This window comes from Pongo abelii, chromosome X (genome assembly GCF_028885655.2).
Source record: "Pongo abelii isolate AG06213 chromosome X, NHGRI_mPonAbe1-v2.0_pri, whole genome shotgun sequence".
In the NCBI taxonomy this organism is placed as follows: Eukaryota; Metazoa; Chordata; class Mammalia; order Primates; family Hominidae; genus Pongo; species Pongo abelii.
The window spans coordinates 157244499-157265044 of NC_072008.2; the positions used below are offsets into that span (position 1 = coordinate 157244499).

General features: G+C 41.4%; 1 protein-coding gene across 6 annotated transcripts in view; it reads right to left on the bottom strand.

Annotated features, from left to right (window-relative positions):
* The window catches only part of CD99L2 (CD99 molecule like 2), a 130671-nt gene that overhangs the window by 16564 nt on the left and 93561 nt on the right, over positions 1–20546 (bottom strand). For 5 of the 6 annotated variants that reach the window (XM_024240272.3, XM_024240271.3, XM_054543973.2 and 2 more), the window contains 3 exon segments: positions 12482–12550; positions 12270–12353; positions 10759–10824 (listed from right to left, as the gene is read on the bottom strand). In XM_024240272.3, coding sequence (XP_024096040.1) covers positions 10759–10824; positions 12270–12353; positions 12482–12550 — 219 coding nt within the window. 6 annotated transcript variants of the gene reach the window in all.

The window sequence follows — 20546 nt, forward strand, 5'->3', positions numbered from 1 at the left end:
TCCATAACACAAAGGGATCATGAGAGGGCCCAGATACTTGAAGACAATGACTGTAAACACAGTGAAAATTGGAGAGAAATGTTTTCTTCAAAACCCAAGAGGGTAAATGGATAGATAAAATGCGGTCTAGCCACACAATGGAATATTCAGCCATAAAAAGGAAGGACATGCTGGTGCGTGCTACAACATAGATGAACTTTGACACTGTGCTGAACAATGAGAACACATGGACACAGGGAGGGGAACATCACACACCGGGGCCTGTCGGGGGGTGGGAGGCTAGAGGAGGGATAGCATTAGGAGAAATACCTAATGTAGATGACGGGTTGATGGGTGCAGCAAACCACCATGGCACGTGTATACCTACGTAACAAACCTGCGCGTTCTGCGCATGTATCCCAGAACTTAAAGTATATCTCTCTCTATATATAAAACCGGGATCAACAGGCTATATTTGGAGGGAACTAATACTCAAAGTTACAGTCAACCAAATGACCATAGTCAGTACCGTCTCCTTTAACCCTGTGAACTACAAGTGAGGGCGTTCACACTTCACACTTGGGGACATCTCCACATAGCCTATGTATGCAACCCAGACACATCGGTAACAGAATGTCTGCATGTCTTTAGAAGGAGGGGTTTTTAGTCTCGGCTCAGTGTTTAAGAACTGCATGCTTTGGCCTTAAAAAAAATGCCATCTTGGTGTAAAAATGTGCCCAATTTGATTCTAACATTTTCAAAATAATTTTTTTCTGATTAAGAAAAATGAGGCAGTGTTTCAGCCCTGTGAACCCACAGTAGTTATGAACAAGCAGTGTATAGCTGAGTGAGCCCAGCATATGGGCTGCTAAACCCAGGAGGTGGTGATCCAAAGAAAGGAATCAGTACAGTGAAATGCTGGGTGCTGCAAAGCAAGTTTCACCTTTAGACCCTGAAGGAGAAGTTCAGGTAGTGCTCCTCTCCTTCTAGTGTTCTCTGCAGTGCATGGAGAGTTTGCACTTGGAGCACACACAAGGCTCACCGTGAAGACATCCATTTCGTACCACCCAAGGCTCCAAGTAGCACCCTTGAAAGAGCTGTCACGAAAACTCTAGCTTTGAGCAGACTCAGAAGTTTGGGAAAGGTCTGCAGATAACGAAGGAGAGGGTAAAACACCTCGCCCGAGCAATGGAGTAGACACTGCCTAGGGGATCCTTAAGGAGCACAGAAGGAAGACTCTCCTTCTGGGGATAGGGAGAAAAGAAAGCAGCAAATGGCCTCTTTCCCCAGCCAGCAGTGCCCTTGCCCCCATTTGGTTCCTTGTGTTAATTTATCGAGAGTTTTCTGACCAACAGGCCAGTGAGGGTGATCCGGGAGTGCTAATAACACCCCTCCCTGCTCCTCCTCCCATCCGGGTTCTTTACCAACTGAGAACAGATGTAAGGAGCCAGAGAAAGATCAAAGGTAAGGCTTCTGCTTGATGAAGAGGCTAAAGTACAGCAGCACACTCAAGAGCAGGGCTTCTGTATACTAGTTAGAGGACACGGCCTGAGGCCACACGGAAGCTACGTGTTACTTCTCTCCCTTTTCCCTTCTCACAAAAATCATCCCAGAGCTCATGTGGGGGAAAGCTGGGCTTATAGAGCAGACACAGGGTTCACCTACTATGAGAGTGCACACTTCCCCAGCTAGCGACGTGGTGGGCCCTGGCTCTCGCACTCCTTTGGGGTTCCAGGAGAAAGCAACAGGTCATGCCACGATCCCACCAGTAACGTGGCCCAGAGGATCAGCAGGCTCACCCTGGCTTCGCCAATCAAAAGTATCACTCCAGCCTTCACAGGGAGATGTGACAGAGAAGGCAGAGAGCAAAGCTGGGTGTTTGCTCCATAGTCCTCATGCCAGCAAACCTGCATGGAGGTGTCAGGGATACACAGGAAGCCCAGTCTAGCAGAAGCAAAAAAGATAAACACCACCCGCTGTGGTTCAGAATGACACGTGCTATCCTGTACCAGCGGAGTGACAGAAGCTCTAGGAGAGCCCAGGGGCAGGAGATGGAAGCTGTGCTGCAGGGCCGAGAGTGAGCAGGGAGACAGGACCACAGATGGGGGCAGCCTCCTGAGAGGAGGGGATCTCCAGCATGAGTAACTTAGCACTTGCTCGAGGATGACTGGGAATTTACATGGTGGAAGGCAAGCAGTTTAGACCGAGGAATGTCATCTGCAGGCACTGGCATATGTACCTACTGGCCTTTCTCCATGTTTGCAGATCACAGGAACCCGGCGGTCTAGGGCAGAAAGAACATGTCACCAGACTAAAGGGCTTGAATTTATCTCGTAAGCAGTGGGGAACCACTAAAGAGGCTTTTGTTGTTGTTCCTGCTTCTTTAATTTTTTTCACCAACATCTAATTAAGAAAAATTTCAAACATACAAAAAAGTTTAAAACTCCTTGCAGTGAACACCCAAATTCCCAGCACGCAGACCTGTAATTAACATTTTGCATCATTCACTTTATCACGTCTGCCATCCCTCTTGTCAATCGATCTTATTTTTGTGACACATGTCAAAGTTACAGACATCAGTGTACTTCAACCTATGGTTACCTAGCATTTTACGTTTGCTTACGATTCCTTTTTTAAGGTAAAATTTACATATAGTGAAACACATAAATCTTCCACGTACCAGTGGATAACTTTTGACAGATGCACACAACTATGAAACCGAGACCCCATCAAGACACAGAGCATAACCATCATCCCAGAAAGTGACGCCCAGTTGATCTTATTCACACACCTAACCCGCGCAGCCACAGATCTCCTCTCTATCATTATAGCTTAGTTTTGGCTGCAGTGGAACTTCATATAATTGGGCTCAAATAATACGTACTCTTTTATCATTGGCCTCTTTTACTCAGCATATTGTTTTTGACATTTATCCATGCTGTCGTATCAGTAACTCATCCCATTGTATAAACATATAAATGTATCACAGTTTGTCAATCAATTCTCCTATTGATACCTGGGTGTTTCCAAGTTTTGTTTTTGTTTTCTGCTATCGTAGATCAAGCAATGAGCATTCTTTTATAAGTCTTTTGTTTTGTTGTTGGAAGGGGGCAGAACATAGCTCTCATTTCTCTTGAATAGGGAATGAAATTGCTGGGTCGCTAGGGAGGTCTATGTTCAGTTTTAGAAGAAACTTGACATCCCTACCAATGATGTATGATAACTGCAGTCACTCCACATCTTCATCAACATTTGATACTTCCTTTTAAATTTTAGTTATTCTGGAGGATGTGTTGTGGTATCTCATTGTGGTTTGATTTGTATTTCCCCAAAGAATAATGATTTTGGTTTTTTTTAAAAAAAAATTTTAGATTCAGGGGTACATGTGCAGGTTTGCTATACAGGTAAATTTTGTGTCATGGCGATTTGTTGTACAGATTATTTCATCGCCTAGGTATTAAGCCTAGTATTCATTAGTTATTTTTCCCGATCCCTTCCCTCCTCCCACCCTCCACCCCTTGATAGGCCCCAGTGTGTGCTGTTCCCCTCTATGTGTCTATGTGTTCTCATCATTTAGCTCCCACTTATAAGTGAGAACATGTGGTATCTGGTTTTCTGTTCCTGAGTTAGTTTGCTTAGGACAATGGCCTCCAGCTCCATCTATGTTGTTGCAAAGGACGTGATCTCATTTTTTTAAGGCTGTGTAGTATTTCCTGGTATATATGTACCACATTTTCTTCATCTAGTCCTCTGTTGATGGGCACTTAGGCTGATTCCGTGTCTTTGCTACTGTGAATAGTGCTGCAATGAACATACACATGCACGTGTCTTTATGATAGAGCAATTTGTGTTTGGGTATATACTAAATAATGGCATTGCTGGGTCAAATGGTAATTCTGTTTTAAGTTCTTTGAGAAATCACCAAAGTTTTTTCAACACTGGCTGAACTAATTTACATTCCCATCAGCGGTGCATAAGTGTTCCCCTTTCTCCACAACCTCGTCAGCATTTATTTTTTGACTTTTTGATAACAGCCATTCTGACTGGTGTGAGAAGGTATCTCATTGTGGTTTTGATTTGCATTTCTCTAATGATTAGTGATGTTAAGCTTTTTTTCGTATGCTTGTTGGCCACATGTATGTCTTCTTTTGAGAACTGTCTGTTCATGTCTTTTGCCCACTTTTTAATGGGATGTTTTGTTTTTGGCTAGTAAATTTGTTTAAGTTCCTTATAGATTCTGGATATTAGACCTTTGTTGGATGCAGTTTGCAAATATTTTCTCACATTCTATAGGTTGTCTGTTTACTCTGTTGATAGTTTCTTTTGCTGTGCAGAAGCTCTTTAGTTTGATGAGGTCCCATGTGTCGATTTTTGTTTTTGTTGCAATTGCTTTTGGTGTCTTTGTCATGAAGACTTTGCCTTCTGACAAAGGTCCTATGTCCAGAATAGTATTGCCTAGCTTGTCTTCAGGGTTTTCATAGATTTGGGTTTTACATTTAAGTCTTTAATCTATCTTGAGTTGATTTTTGCATATGGCAAAAAGGTAGGGGTCCAGCTTCAATCTTCTGCATATGGCCAGCCAGTTATCCCAGCACCATTTATTGAATAAAGAGTCCTAACCAACCCAAATGTCCATCAATGATAGACTGGATTAAGAAAATGTGGCACATATACACCATGGAATACTATGCAGCCATAAAAAAGGATGAGTTCATGTCCTTTGTAGGGACACGGATAAAGCTGGAAACCATCATTCTGAGCAAACTATCACAAAGACAGAAAACCAAACACCGCATGTTCTCACTCATAGGTGGGAACTGAACAATGAGAACACTTGGACACAGGGTGGGGAATATCACACACTGGGACCTGTCATGGGATGGGGGGAGGGAGGAAGGGATAGCACTAGGAGATATACCTAATGTAAATGACGAGTTAATGGGTACAGCAAACCAACATGGCACATGTATACATATGAAACAAACCTGCACGTTGTGTACATGTACCCTAGAACTTAAAATATTAAAAAAAAAAAAAGAGTCCTTTCCTCACTGCTTGTTTTGTCAATTTTGTTGAAGATCAGATGGCTGTAGGTCTGAGGCATTTTTTGTATGCTCTCTATTCTGTTCCACTGGTCTATGTGTCTGTTTTTGTACCAGTACCATGCTGTTTTGGTTACTGTAGCAGGACACAATACAAAAAGAAAACGTCAGGCCGATAACATTGATGAACATAGATGCAAAAATCCTCAACAAAATACCAGCAAATTGAATCCAGCAGCACATCAAAAAGCTAATCCAACACGATCAAGTAGACTTTATCCCTAGGATGCAAGATTGGTTCAACACACATAAATTATTTTGAACATCATGTAACTTCCTTTGTGATGTGTCTGTTCAAATCCTATGCTCATTTTTTAATTGGACTGTTTGTCTTTTCATTGTTACACAGTATTTTTTAAACAGAGGAACGACAGGCTCAGATTCATGTTCTTGATGGTTCTCTCTTGCAGCTACAAGGAGGACAAGCTGGAGCAAAGATACCAGTTAAGCGGTTAAGGTCAACACTCTTAACCGCTTAGCTGGTCGTCCCAAGGGAGGGTGAAGATGGCCTGGGCTTGAGGGGCGATAAAGAGAAAGAATAATCTAGATTCAAAAGATACCAGGGAAAAGACTTCTGGCATGAGACAGTGAGGAGATCAACAAATCCTCTCCTCAAAAAGCAACTATAAACCTGGACAAAAAGTTAGTCATTTCAGGAAAGTTATTTGATTTCAGTAAAAACAGCTTGAGTCCATGGCATTTTTGCCCAAGGCTGCTCTCATTTTTCCCTTCCCTAAGTCTGTCGGCAGACTGTTCAACCGGAGCAAAAACCAGCAATAGTGTATGACTGCTAGGTCATATGGCAAGTCTATGTTGAACTTTATAATAAACTGTCAAGCTGTCTTCCAAAGTGGCCGTACCATTGTGCATTCTCACAAACAATGAATGAGCGTTCTTGTTGCTCTGCATCCTCATCAGCAATTGATATTATCAGCTTTTTGGATTTTAGACATTCTAACAGGTGCATAGTGGTATCCTGTTTTCATTTGTATTTCCCTAGTGAGAAATGACGTTGAATATCTTATTTTCCTATTTTATATTCTTCTTTGGTGAAGTCTCTTCATATTTTTTACCCATTTTAAAATTGGGGTTGAGTTCTTATTGTTGACTTTTATGAATTCTTTTTTTTTTTTTTGAGACAGAGTCTCGCTCTGTCGCCCAGGGTGAAGTGCAGTGGTGTGATCTCGGCTCACTGCAACTTCCACCTCCCAGGTTCAAGTGATTCTCCTGCCTCAGTCTCCCGAGTAGCTGGGACTACAGGCACGTGCTACCACACCCAGCTAATTTTTTGTATTTTTAGTAGAGACAGGGTTTCACCATGTTAGCCAGGATGGTCTCGATCTCCTGAACTCGTGATCCACCCGCGTCACCCTCCAGAAGTGCTGGGATTACAGGCGTGAGCCACTACACCCGGCCTATGAATTCTTTATATCATCTGAATACAGGTCTTTTATCAGGTATATGATTTTGCAAATATTTTCTCCAAATCTGTGGCTTGTCTTTTTCTTTTCTTCATAGTGTTGTTCATAGAACAAAAGTATAAAGTATTATGTGTATGTCTACACAGAAACCTGTATGTAATGTTTAAAAATGTTTATAGCTGGGCGCAATGGCTCACACCTGCATCCCAGCATATTGGGAGGCCAAGGCAGGAGAATCACCTGAGCCCAGGAGCTCGAGACCACCCTGGGCAACATAGCAAGACCCCATCCCTACAAAAATTTTAAGTTAGTCAAGTATGGTGGTGCGTATCTATGGTCCCAGATACTCAGGAGGCCGAGGTGGGAGGATTGCTTGAGCTCAGGAGGTCAATGCTTCAGTGAACTGTGTTTGCATTACTGCACTCCAGGCTAGGCAACAGAGTGAGATCCTATCTCAAAAAAAATATTTATAGCAGTTTTATTCATATTCACTCCAGACTGGAAGCAACCAAGATGTCCTTCAGCAGGTGAATGGATAAACAAAGTGGTACATCCATACAATGGGATATTGTTCAATGCTAAAAAGAACAAACTACCAAGCTATGAAAAAACATGAAAAAACTTTAAATGCATATTGCTAAGTGAAAGCAGCTAGTCTGAAAAGCCTATATACTGTATGGCTCCAATTATATGGCATCCTGGATAAGGTAAAACTATAGAGAAGTAAGCAAATCAGTGGTTGCACTAATAGAAAATAGATTAGGGTTGAGGGAAGGGGGAGTGGCTGACTATAAGGGCATGTACAGAAGTCCTTGCATGGTGAGGAAACTGTTCTGTATGGTACTTGGCTGGTGGACATGTGACTCTATGCATTTGCCAAAACCCATAGAACTATATGTTACAAAGAGTGAACTTTAATGCCTACAAGCAAAAGAACAAAACATCAACCAGGTGGGTAGGGGACTCCCAGGATGGAATGCAGACTATGACAAATGAATCTAACTCCATTATAAATGGGTGGCATTACTGTACTGAATGGATGAGGAAGGTAAAGGAACCGACCTAAGTAACTTTGAAAAACAGTATTTTGACTGGAAACTGTGAGGTAAAGACAAAAGAAACTGAACATAGACACTGGACTCTAGTTGGTAAAGTTGTTTCTCCTGGGGGTATGAGTTAGCAATTCTGATGCTCTATACGTGTATACCTGAATTGAGTAAGACAGTAAATGAATGACAGGTAGTAGGAGCTAGGTGTCTCACTGTCAGAGAGGAAGGTTATAGGTAGGCAAGAAAGGAAGATCAAAATAATCCTTCTGGCACTGGATTACAGTTGGAGATATAAGTATGAAGTCATGTTTAGGTTATATACCTGCTGACGGTTAAAAGAAATTATTTTGGATATGTGTATATACATGGTGTTATGTATTGAACATTTGTATCCCGTCTCTCAAGGTCATATGTTGAAGTCCTAACCTCCAATGTGATGATATTAGGAGGTGGGGTCTTTGGGAGTTAATTAGGTCATGAAAGTCTACCCCTCATGATAGGATTAGAACCCTTATAAGAAGAGACACCAGAGCTTTCTCCCCACTCTGTCCTCTCCACCAATCAGGGACACAACAAGAAGATAGCCATCTCCAAAACAGGATGCAGATCCTCACTAGATACTGTATCTATCCATGACTTGATCTTGGACTTCCCAGCCTCTAGAACTGTGAGAAACAAATGTCTGTTGCTTAATTATCACCCAGTCTGTGGTAATTTGTTATAGCAGCCTGAAGTAAGACACATGGGTTAGTATATATACATATATTTCCTATTTCCTATCTCTGTCTGCTTAGACAGTCTAGAAGTAGCGATATACCACTAAGCAATGAATACTCAGATCTTGGTTTCTAATACCATTCTCTTTCCCAGTGAAAGAGAATGACATACAGAACTGGACACCAAGGAAATAAATCCAAGAGGCAGCAGTGTTCAGAAAGAAGCAGTGAATGAGACTCATGAATGAGACCAGTCAATGAGTGAGAAAGGGCCCAGGAGGAAAGAATGTTAAGGAGAAGGTGATCATCAAAGTCCAATGCTACAGCGGCCACACAGGACAGAGGGCTGTGGCCATCAGGAAGCCGCTGGGAATCACAGTGGGAGTAGGGGCTTGCATACTCTGGGGTATACATGGCAGGGGGGCCGTGAGGAGTTGAAACATTGGCCTCGAATTTCTCAAAGTGCTATGGAAAGCAGTCTGTTGGCAGAAATGGGGGACGATCAGAGTCCTGCCCAGGTTGGGCAGGAAGGAAATAAGGGCAGAGGAGGAGGGCTTATAGGCCATCACCTTCTTAGAGAAAGGCAATAGGACCTGTTGACAAAAGACTGTCATCGTTACCTATAGGCAAAATGGGGGGCTTCTACAGGGTAAGAGGTCTTCCTGAGAAAAAAATCCGTAACAAATAATGTATTGTTTCAAAAATACACTCTAAAATATAGCTGAATCTATGTGCCTAAGACCCAAGCCTGAAAAATGCATTAATTAGGATTCTTTTCATGCTGAAGATCATAATTTATTGAAATGTGATGTTTTACCTTTGCTCACAGCATTAGCATATTTTTGTGTAAAGGACAGTGTCTGAGAATTCCATGGTGTGCTTATCATAACCATGTTTCAGTTTCACACTTGTCCTTTTTTCCGTGACCCCCTTTATCTTCTTTTCCTGACACCTATAATGGCAGAGGGTATAACTTAAGCTAACAGTTGATTATTCTTTACAAGAGAAGTTCAAATATGAGCCTAATTAAAGAATTCCTGAACACTTCTTCCTTGCTAAAACATGCACTTTTAATAAGGAAAAGCCCCTGACATGCCATTCAGACTTTCATTCATGTGTGTGCTTACACGTGTGCCTACTGCTCTCATTTCACCATCTGGAAATACCACTTATCACCCAAAAGTAATTGGCTAATTTGCTGGATTTGCCCTTTAAATGTTCCATGTTCTCCTGACACCTGTGGGTTTCATTTAGAGGCTTTTTGTGCTTTTTAGTAGAGATGACTCTGTCTGGAAAGGTGTTTCGAAGGATAAATTTAACTATGGTATCCTTTAATCGGAAGAGAACACTATTCCCATACGAAAGGCACACCGTTCTTGCAAGAAAAGAGCAAACACTAGTAACCACAGCCAAGACTGTGGGGAGTGTATCAGAGTTACAACCAGATACACCCATAACTTGTCACACTTATAACCGGGTGTAACAGCAATTTGCCATTGCAACAGGTTACAATCGGAGTTACCACAACTTACCATCATAACATGTTGCTATCACAACAGATTACAATCACAAGTTACAATCACAACAGGTTACAACCACAAGTTACAATCACTAGCTTGCCTTGCCACATCAACAAATCTGGCTAATATTCCCTCCAGACTTGATGTATACTATGATAAAAGATTGAAATCTTTGGTAGTTTGGGGAATTAACACTATCTGGCCGTGGGGAGGACATGACTATTCTGGGGTAACATGAGGGAACTTCTTTGTGGCGATGGAACAGTTCTGCCTGCTAATTATGGTAATGGTTACTCAAATCTACACACATAACATTTTATAGACCTACCCATACTCGCTCACACACGCATATCTGAATGCGTGCAAAATCTGATGAAATCTGAACAAGGTCTGTAGCTGACTTAACAGTACTGGACTAATGTTGACTTCCTGGTTTTGACATTGACTATGGTTATATAAGGAGAAGCTAGGTGAAGTGTACACATGAACTCTCTTGAACTATTTTTACAACTTCTTGTGAGAACCATTTCAAAATAGAAAGGTATTTTAAAAGATATCTGACTTGCTATGGGTCTCTTAAAAAAGATGCTTGTCATGATGACTTTGCTCCTCCCATCCCAAGAGTGAGTAAGTCTCTTGAGGTTGAGAGGGCTGTTTTCAGAGTCCACTGGCCCCCAGTTATTATCATTGGTGGTGTTGCCTTGGCAAATAGGCTTCAGCCAGCATGAAACGTTAACCTATCAGCACTGCTGCTTAAGGAACATCAGGGGAAATGTGGAGCTTTTCTAAGATGGCTTATAAATCCCCCCCTTGAACTGCATGGCTCACATCATTCCAAATGAACCCCAATTGGCAGGCTGGGATGTCTGGGAACTACCACTCATTTCCCAGAGGCTCAATTAACCTGGTTGCTGCATAATCACCTTTTTCACCAGAATAAGGGTTGTGTTGGCACAAATCAATGCTCCTACCTTTACCCTTGTCAGGTTTGTATTCTCCACCCCCTACTATGTCTTCAAGATCCTTGTCTGAAAAACCTGGAGAAAATAAAACATACATTTCAACAACAAGAAAAAAAATCAGCAACAAGAAACTTGTGCTAATGTTGCCCAAGATTCAGAAAATGATTGCCAGTTCCACTTAAGAATGCCCTTGATGAAATTCTAAGAGGTCCCCCCAGACCCCCTCCCACTGGTGTACATGTCCCACATAACGTCCCACCACTCTGAGTGTGAGTGGAACCATGGATAGGAGGGCTATCACTCCCGTGATTAGGTTAGATTACATGCCAAAGGTGAAGGGATTTTGCAGAGGTGATTAAGGTACCAAATCAATTTGACTTTGCATTCATCAAAAAGGAGATTATCCTAGATGGGCATGACTTAATCAGGTGATATCCTCAAAAGCAGGTTCAGGCCTTCTCTGAGCTCAGACATGAGAAGCAACAGAGTCGGTCGGTCTCTCCTCCTTTCTCCCCCTACCAACCCCTCTGTTGGTCATTCTCCTGCTGGTCTTGAAGCAGCAAGCAGTCATTATTTCTATAGCTGCAAGGGAATGTACTGTCAACAACCAATTGAGCTTGGAAGGGAACCCAACCTCAGACGAGACCCCAGCCCTCACCAACACCTTGACTGCAGCTATATGAGCTCCTGAGCAGAAAACTCAGCTTAGCTGTTCCTCAACTCCAGACCAAAGGAAACAGTGGGATAATAAATGGGTGTTGTCTTAACTCAGAGTTTCTGATTTTTGTTATGCAGCAAGGAAACTGACACAAGGAAGCAGAAAATTTATGAACGGGTAAAAGGTCCACCGAAAGGACAAGACAGTCCCACGGAACCAAGTGTGGAAAGTTCACTGATAGAGTTTCACACTCCACACTACGCTTAACCTGTAAGAAACGACCGCTTTTGTTGGGGCCAAGTTTTGGTGTCCTATCCTAGAAGATTATCCACAAGGATCTGAAAAGTCTGTGAAAGTATTCCTCCCTGTCCCCACTGCCTATGGGTGTGAGGCCAGATTTCCTTCATATACTTCAACCAAAACAACATCTCACGATGGAATAAAGTGCCTGTGAGAATCCAGCTGCTTCCATCCAGCCAGACATGAGAGAAATCTGCAAAAATGTAACAGCATGCCGCTCTCCTCAATACAAGTTTTTGTCTTGCCAAACATAGTTGTTTCTCATAAAAATATTATTTATGTTAAATGTATGGGTTTAATGTTGTTCATTTTAGATTGATTAATAAAGTCTTTCAGTTTTAAATTCTAAGATGATGAGTATTGATAAACGTGACCCACATAAGCAAAATCTCTCTTGAGATCTCGATGATTTCGGGAGTCCCGAGACCAAAAAAGTTTGAGTACCACCATTATAGGGTTCTCCAGTGGCTTGAAGTGCCTCTAGCTCTGCCAGGCCCAGGCTGGCTCTGGCTCTGTGGGATGATTTAATTAATGAGACAGAACCAGACCAGGTGGGACTCACCTCCTCCTCCAGCAATCGGTTTCCTGCGGCCATCATCTCGATCATTTCGATCATCCAGGGCATCAGCCAAGTCAAAATCATTTCCTTCATGGGATCCCAAAATAAAAGAAATACTCAATTAGTTCATCTATGGGTAGCTCATTTGGATCCTGTCTCAGAGGGAGCCCCATGGGATCCTTGCCTTACTACTCTCCTCAGAGCGGCCACCTTACCTAAAGTATTTGCTGGAGCTCTGGTGGTTACTGGCCTCTTGGTCGTGGTGGTTACATGGTTCCATCTCTCTAAAAGGGGAAGGGAGGACAGCAAAGGGAGCACATTTAGGAACAAAACGCAGCAGCCATTCATGGCTCAGGGAAGTCACATCATGAATATTCTTATCTTGGTCCTTGAGGCTCCTATAGGACCTCTACAGAATCACTTTGAGATGGACGACAAAGAGATATAAAAGGCTTAAATGAGGTGGGTTCTGTTGACTCTTCTTCAGGGGATGGGGGTTATGAGGCAGACATAGTCCCACATGTGGCCAGGTAAGTGGTAAAGCTGGGACTTGAGCCCGGATCTGCGGGAGATGACCACATGGACCGAGGAGTTCTAGAGCTTGAGCATGAGTGCTTGAGAGCTCCAAGCCTTGGTTCCACCACTGTCAACCTGGCACTTGAACTATAGCTAATCCTGCCCAGGGATGGACAGATTGAGGTTGCATTCCCAGTGGACTGTGGTAGTATCCTATACACGGAAAGTGGTTACAACACACATATATATAATTTTATATAACTGTGGTTACTATTATAAACATCAGGTATCTGGGCTCAACCAGATTCCTTTCAAATATGGACTTCTTTCACACTAATTACACAGATGGCATTCATGAATTTTCCAAATAATTCTTTTCTTGAACTTCAGAAGACTGTGCTGTAACTGTTCCCACTATTGAAGTTAATAGAGGGAAAAGACAGAGACAGTGCTATATACAGCAAGCACCCGGGAGAGAAACAGCGATGTATGTGGGGAAAAAACCTAAATGAGTTTTACAGAGCAATAATGTGATATCCAAACTGCCTAGGGACATTTAAAATGTATTGCCTATCATTTTTCGATAGACCTTCGGTGTTGCCTGTGGATCAAAGAAATGTAGGTCTGAATCTTCTACAAAGAAAATACAAAAACAATACAGTAAGTCAAGTCATGACCCAACAGTTCTCAGATGGAATGAAGAGGGATATTATAAAATCATAAAAGGATCAATCCACCAGGAAGACGTAACAATCCTGAATGTGTGTGCACCTAACAACAGAGTGTCTAGACACATTAAGTAAAACCTGATAGAGCTAAAAAGAGAAATAAGCAAATGCACATTTATAGTTGGGGACTTCAACACTCCACTCTCAGCAATTGGTAGAACTACTAGACAGAAAATCTACAAGGATATTGAAGAAGTGAACAATAATCAACCAATGGGATTTAACTGGCACAACAGGACACACCAGCCAATTACAGCAGAGTAAACAATTGTTTAAGCACTCACAGAATATTCACCTGAGATCATATTCTGAACCAGGAAATAAACTTCAACAAATTTAAAAGTATTGAAATTATACAGAGAGGTATCATTGATTATACTTAATTCAAATTAGAAACAGAGAAGAAACAATAGAAAACAAGAAAATCTCTAAACATTTGGATATTAAACAACATATTTCTAAATAAAACAAGGGTCAAAGAAAAAGTTTCAAAGGAAATTTTAAAAAATACATAGAACTGTGTGAAAATGAAAACACAACATAGCAAAATATGTGGGATCTAAAGCAGTGCAGAGAGAAGTTTATAGCACTCAATGCATAAGTTAGAAATGAAGAAGAGCCTCAAATCAATAATCTAAGTTACTAATTCAAGATGCTAGAAAAAGAAGCTAGCTAGATACTAGAAAAACAAAACCAAAGCAAGCAGATGGAAATAATAAACACAAGAGCAGAGATCCATGAAACTGAAAATAAGAATGCAATACTAAAAAAAAAAAAAAATCAATAAAACCAAAAGCTTATTTATATAGTAAAAAGGGATAAACCTCTAGCCTTACTAACAAACATAAAAGTTAAAAAAGATGATATGCCAATAAAAGGACTGAAATGGGACACTGTAGATCTTGTAACCATTAAAAGAATAATAATGGAATAATATGAACATTTTTTAGCTCACATATTTGACAACTTAGAAGAAATGGACCAATTTCTCAAAAACCACCAACTATCAAAATACAACCTAATCCTGTGTTCATGGATTAGAAGACACTAAATTGTTAAAATGGCAATGCATACTATCTAAAGCAATCTACAGATTCATTGGAATCCCTACCAAAATCCCAATGACATTTGTTGCAGAAATAGACAAATTCATCCTAAAATTCACATGGAATTTCAAGGAATCTCAAATAGCCAAAACAATCTAGAAAAAGAACATAGAAGAGTCACACTTCCTGATTTTAAAACTTACTACAAAACTACAAATATCACAACACGTGTGGTACTGACATCAGGAACAGACATACAAACCAATAAAATATAATAGGAAGCCCAGAAATAGGCCGGGTGCAGTGGCTCACGCCTGTAATCTCAACACTTTGGGAGGCTGAGGCAGGTGGACTGCTTGAGCCCAGGAGTTCAAGGCCAGCCTGGCAACATTGTGAAATCCCATCTCTACAAAAAATACAAAAAATTAGCCAGGTGTGGTGGCATGTGCCTGTGGTTCCAGCTACTTGAGAGGCTGAGATGGAAAGATTGCTTGAGCCCAGGTGGAGGCTGCAGTGAGCCGTGACCACACCACTATACTCCAGCATAGACGACAGAATGAGACCCTGTCAAAAAAAAAGAAGGAGGAGGAGAAGGAGGAGAAGGAGGACAGAAGAGAGGAAGGGAGGGAAGGAGGGAGGAAAGGAAGGAAGGAAGGAAGGAAGGGAGGGAGGGAGGGAGGGAGGGAGGAAAGGAAGGAAGGAAGGGAGGGAGGGAGGGAGGAAAGGAAGGAAGGAAGGAAGGAAGGAAGGAAGGAAGGAAGGAAGGAAGGAAGGAAGGGAGGGAGGGTGGGAGAACAAAGGGAGGGAAGAAGGGAAGGAAGAGAAAGGGGAGAAAGGAAAGGAAAAGGGAAAGGAAAGGAGGAAGGAAGGAAGAAAGCAAGCCCAGATATAAACCCTTGCATATATGGTCACTAGATTCTCAACAGTATGTCAAGACCATTCAATCGGGGAAAGGACAGTCTTTTCAACAAATGGTGCTGGGAAAATTGGATATCCACATGCAAAGGAATGACTTCGGACCCTGATCTATACTATATACAAAAATTAACTCAAAATAGATAGAAGATTCTTAGACATGGTGGCATGAAAAAAAGAAATCGTTCAAAGACCTAAATATAAAAGCTAAAACTATAAAACTCTCAGGAGAAAATATTATGAAAAAGTTTCATGATATTGGATTTGATGATGATTTCCTGGATATGACACCAAAAGCACAGGCAACATCAACAACAAAAACAAAATAAATAAATTGATCTTCATCAAAATTTAAAACTTTTTTTGAGACAGGGTCTCACTCTGTCACCCAGGCTGGCTGGAGCACAGTGGCACAATCATGCCACTCACTGCAACCTCCGCCTTCCAGACTCAAGTGATCCTCTTATCTTAGCCTTCTGAGTAGCTGGGACTACAGGCGTGCACCACCATGCCCAGCTAATTTTTGCATTTTTTGTACAGACAGGGTTGCCCCATGTTGGCAAAGCTGGTCTCAAACTCCTGGACTTAAGCCATCCACTTGCCTTGGCATCCCAAAGTGCTGGGATTATAGGCATGTGCACCATGCCCAGCCTAAAATTAAAAACTTTTGTGCATCAAAGGACAACATCAAGAGAGTAAAAAGATAACTCACAAGAATGGGAGAAAATATTTACAAATCTTACATCCAATAAGGGATTAATATCCACACTATATAAAGAACTTATACAAGTCAACAACAACAAAAACCCTGATTTTAAGGCTAGGCACAGTGACTCATGCTTGTAATCCCAGAACTTTGGGAGGCTGAGGCAGGTGGATTACTTGAGTCCAGAAGTTCAAGACCAGCCTGGACAACATGGTGAAACCCTGTCTCTACCAAAAAAAAAAAAAACAAAACCACAAAAATTAGACAGGTGTGGTGGCACACCTGTAGTCCCACCTCCTCAGGAGGCTGAAGTAGGAGGACTGCTTGAGCCCGGAGATGGAGGTTGCAGTAAGCAGAGATCATACCACTGCACTCCAGACTGGGTGACAAAGCAAGACCTTGTCTCAAAAAAAAAAAAGGAAAAAAACCAAAAAAGTGGTTTTAAAATGGGCAAAGGACTTGAACAGACATATCTTCAAAGAAGATATACAAATGACCAATAAGCACATGAAAAGCTGCTCAGTGTCACTAGTCATTAGGGATAGGCAAATAAAAACTGCAATGAGATACCAGTTTGCACCCATTAGGATGGCTATTATTAAAAGGAAAATGAAAAATTACAGGTATTGGTGAGGACATGAAGAAATTGGAACCCTGGTATATTGCTGGTGAGAATGTAAAATGGTGCAGCTGCTGTGGAAAACAGTTTGGTACTTCCTCAAAATGTGACACAGAGCTACCATATGATCCGGCAATTCCACTTCTAGGTCCATACCCAAATGAATTGAAAGCAGAGACTCTAACAGATATCTGTACGCCAATGTTCCTAACAGCATTATGCACAACAGCCAAAAGGTGGAAACAACACAAATGGCCATCAACATATAAATGCATAAGCAAAATATGGTATATACATATAATGCAATATTATTCAGCCTTAAAAGAAAGAAACTCTGGTACATGCTGCAACATGGATAAACCTGGAAAACATTACATTAAGTGAAATAAACCAGACACAAAAGAACAAATATTGTGCAATTCTAAGAGGTACCTAGAATGGGCAAATTCTTAGAGACAGAAAGTATAACAGAGGTTACCAGGGGCTAGGAGTAAGGAGAAATGAGGAGTTACTGTTGTATGGGTATAGGGTTTCTAACTGGGCTGATGAAAAACTTTTGGAAATGATCATGGTAACAGCTGCATAACATTGTGAATACCGATGATCCTCCATATCCATAGGTTCCGCATCCAGAATCATGTGTTTGACCAACCATGGATCAAAATATTCAAAGAACAAAAAACAAAAAATAATACAACTATAAAAATAATATAAATTTTTAAAATACAGTATAATAACTATTTACATAGCATTATATTGTATTAGGTATTATAAGTAATCTGGAAATGATTTAAACTATATGGGAGGATATGTGTAGGTTACATGCAAATACTATGCCATTTCATATCAGAGAATTGAACATCAAAGGATTTTGGTATTTGCAGGGGGTCCCAGAACCAATGCCCAGCAAATACCAAAGGAGGGACAAATGTCTACTAAGTACCACTGAATAATACACTTAAAAATGGTTAAAACAGTAAATTTTATACGTATGCTTACCACAATAATAAAAAACTCAGCTGGGCGCGGTGGCTCACACCTGTAATCCCAGCACTTTGGGAGGCCGAGGTGGGTGGATCACCTGAGTCAGGAGTACGAGATCAGCCTGAACAACACGGAGAAACCCTGTCTCTACTAAAAATATAAAATTAGCCGGGTGTGGTGGTGCATGCCTATAATCCCGGCTACTCGGGAGGCTGAGACAGGAGATTCACTTGAACCTGGGAGGCTGAGGTTGCAGTGAGCCAAGATCACGCCATTGCACTCCAGCTTGGGCAACAAAAGTGAAACTTCGTCACAAAAAAAAACCAAAAAAACAAAAAAACAAAAAAACAAAACCTCAACCTCCAGGACTTGGTGATTTACCTGGAGAGTTCTACCAAACATTTAAAAACGAATTATCACCAATTGTATACAATCTCTTCCAGAAAGGAGACAAGAGGAAATACTTCCCCATTCATTTTGTAAGGCCAGTATTACCCTGGTAACAAACACAGATAAAGACCTGTATTAGTTCATTTTCACACTGATATAAAGATACTGCCTGAGACAGGGTAATTTATAAAGAAAAGAGGTTTAATTGACTTACAGTTCCTCATGGCTGGGGAGGCCTCAGAAAACTTACAATCATAGCGGAAGGCAAAAGGGAGACAGGCATCTTTTTCACAAGGTGGCAGGAGAGAGGAGCAAAGCGGGAACTGCCAAACACTTTAAAAATCATCAGCTCTCGTGAGAACTCACTCACTATCGTGAGAAGAGCATGGGGAACCATCCCTATGATCCAATCACCTTCCACCAGGTCCCTCCCTAGACACCTGGGGATTACAATTCGAGATGAGATTTGGGTGGGGACACAGAGCCAAACCAGGTCAAGACCTTATTAAAAAAAAAAAAACATACAGACTAATGTCTCTCATCAATTTACATGCCAAATCTTCAACAAAATATTAGCAAACAGAATAGGATGTATAAAGAGAATTAAACAGCATGAAAAATGGAATTTATTCCAGTCAGGCAAGTTGGATCAATACTTGAAAATCAATCAATGTAATCTACCCTGTCAACAGGCCAAAGAAAACAAATCACATATCAATGGACATGAAAAAATCTAACACCCATTTATGGAAAAAAATACTTTCAGCAAATTAGAAATAAAGGGGAACTATCTCAACTTCATAAAGAACATCTAGAAAACACCTATAGCTATCGTCAGACTTAATGGTGAAAGACTGAATGCTCTTTCTTTAAGGTCTGAAACAGCAAGGACATCACTCTTACCACTCTTATTTAACATGATACTGAAATGTCTAGCATTGCAATATGAAAAAATATATACAGATTGGAAAGGAAGAACTATATATGTTTCTATTTGCAGATGACATGATCGTGTACATAGAAAATTCCAAGAAATCTACAAAAAATTTCTAGAACTAATAAGTGAGTTCAGCAAGGCCTCAGGATACAAGTTCAACAATATTGATCACATATAATAGCAGTGAACATATCAAACCCAAAATTAAAAAGTCACTGCCATTCACAATTGCTCCAAAGAAAATATTTAGGATGGGACGGTGGCTCACGCCTACAATGCCAGCACTTTGAAAGGCCAAAGTGGGCAGATCACCTGAGCTCAGGAGTTTGAGACCAGCCTGGGCAACATGGTGAAATCCCATCTTTACTAAAAATACAAAAATTAGCCAGGTGTGGTGGTATGTGCCTGTAGTCCCAGCTACTTGGGAGGCTGAGGTGGGAGAATCTTGCTTGAGCCAGGGAGGTGGAGGCTGCAGTGAGCCAAGATCACACCACTGCACTCCAGTCTGGGCAGCAGAGCGAGACTCAGGCTCAAAAAAAAGAAAAGACAATTTTTTTTTGTTTTGAGACAGTCTCGCTCTGTCGCCCAGGCTGGAGTGCAATGGCATGATCTTGGCTCACTGAAAGCTCTGCCTCCCAGGTTCACGCCATTCTCCTGCCTCAGCCTCCCGAGTCACTGGGACTACAGGTGCCCGCCACCACGCCCAGCTAATTTTTTGTATTTTTAGTAGAGACGGGGTTTCACTGTGTTAGCCAGGATGGTGTCGATCTCCTGACCTCGTGATCCGCCCGCCTCGGCCTCCCAAAGTGCTGGGATTACAGGCGTGAGCCACCGTGCCCAGCCTTTTTTTTTTTTTTTTTTTTCTGAGACAGAGTCTCACTTTGTCGCCCAGGCTGGAGTGCAATAGTGGATCTCAGCTCACCGCAAACTCCACCTCCCGGGTTCAAGCAATTCTCCTGCCTCAGCCTCCTGAGTAGCTGGGATTACAGATGCATGCCACTACACCCCACTAATTTTTGTATTTTTATTAGAGACGGCATTTCACCATGTTGGTCAGGCTGGTCTCGAACCCCTGACCTCGTGATCTGCCCGCCTCGGCCTCCCAAAGTGCTGGGATTACAGGCGTGAGCCACCATGCCTGTCTAGAAAAGAAAATATTTAAACATACATTTAAACATGTACAGGATCCTCTATACCAAAAATTACAGTGTTCTCAAGAAAAGACATCAAAGAAGACATAAATCAATTGAGAGACATACTGTATTCATGGATTAGAAGACTCCACAAAGTAAAAATGTCAACTGTCCCAAAATAGATCTATGTTTAATACACGTCCTATCATAATCCCAGTAAGTTTTTTTCTAGAATAGGCAAAGACAAACTTAATCTAAAATTATATGAAAAGGCACAGGCCCTAGAAGAACCTTAAAAGAACTTGA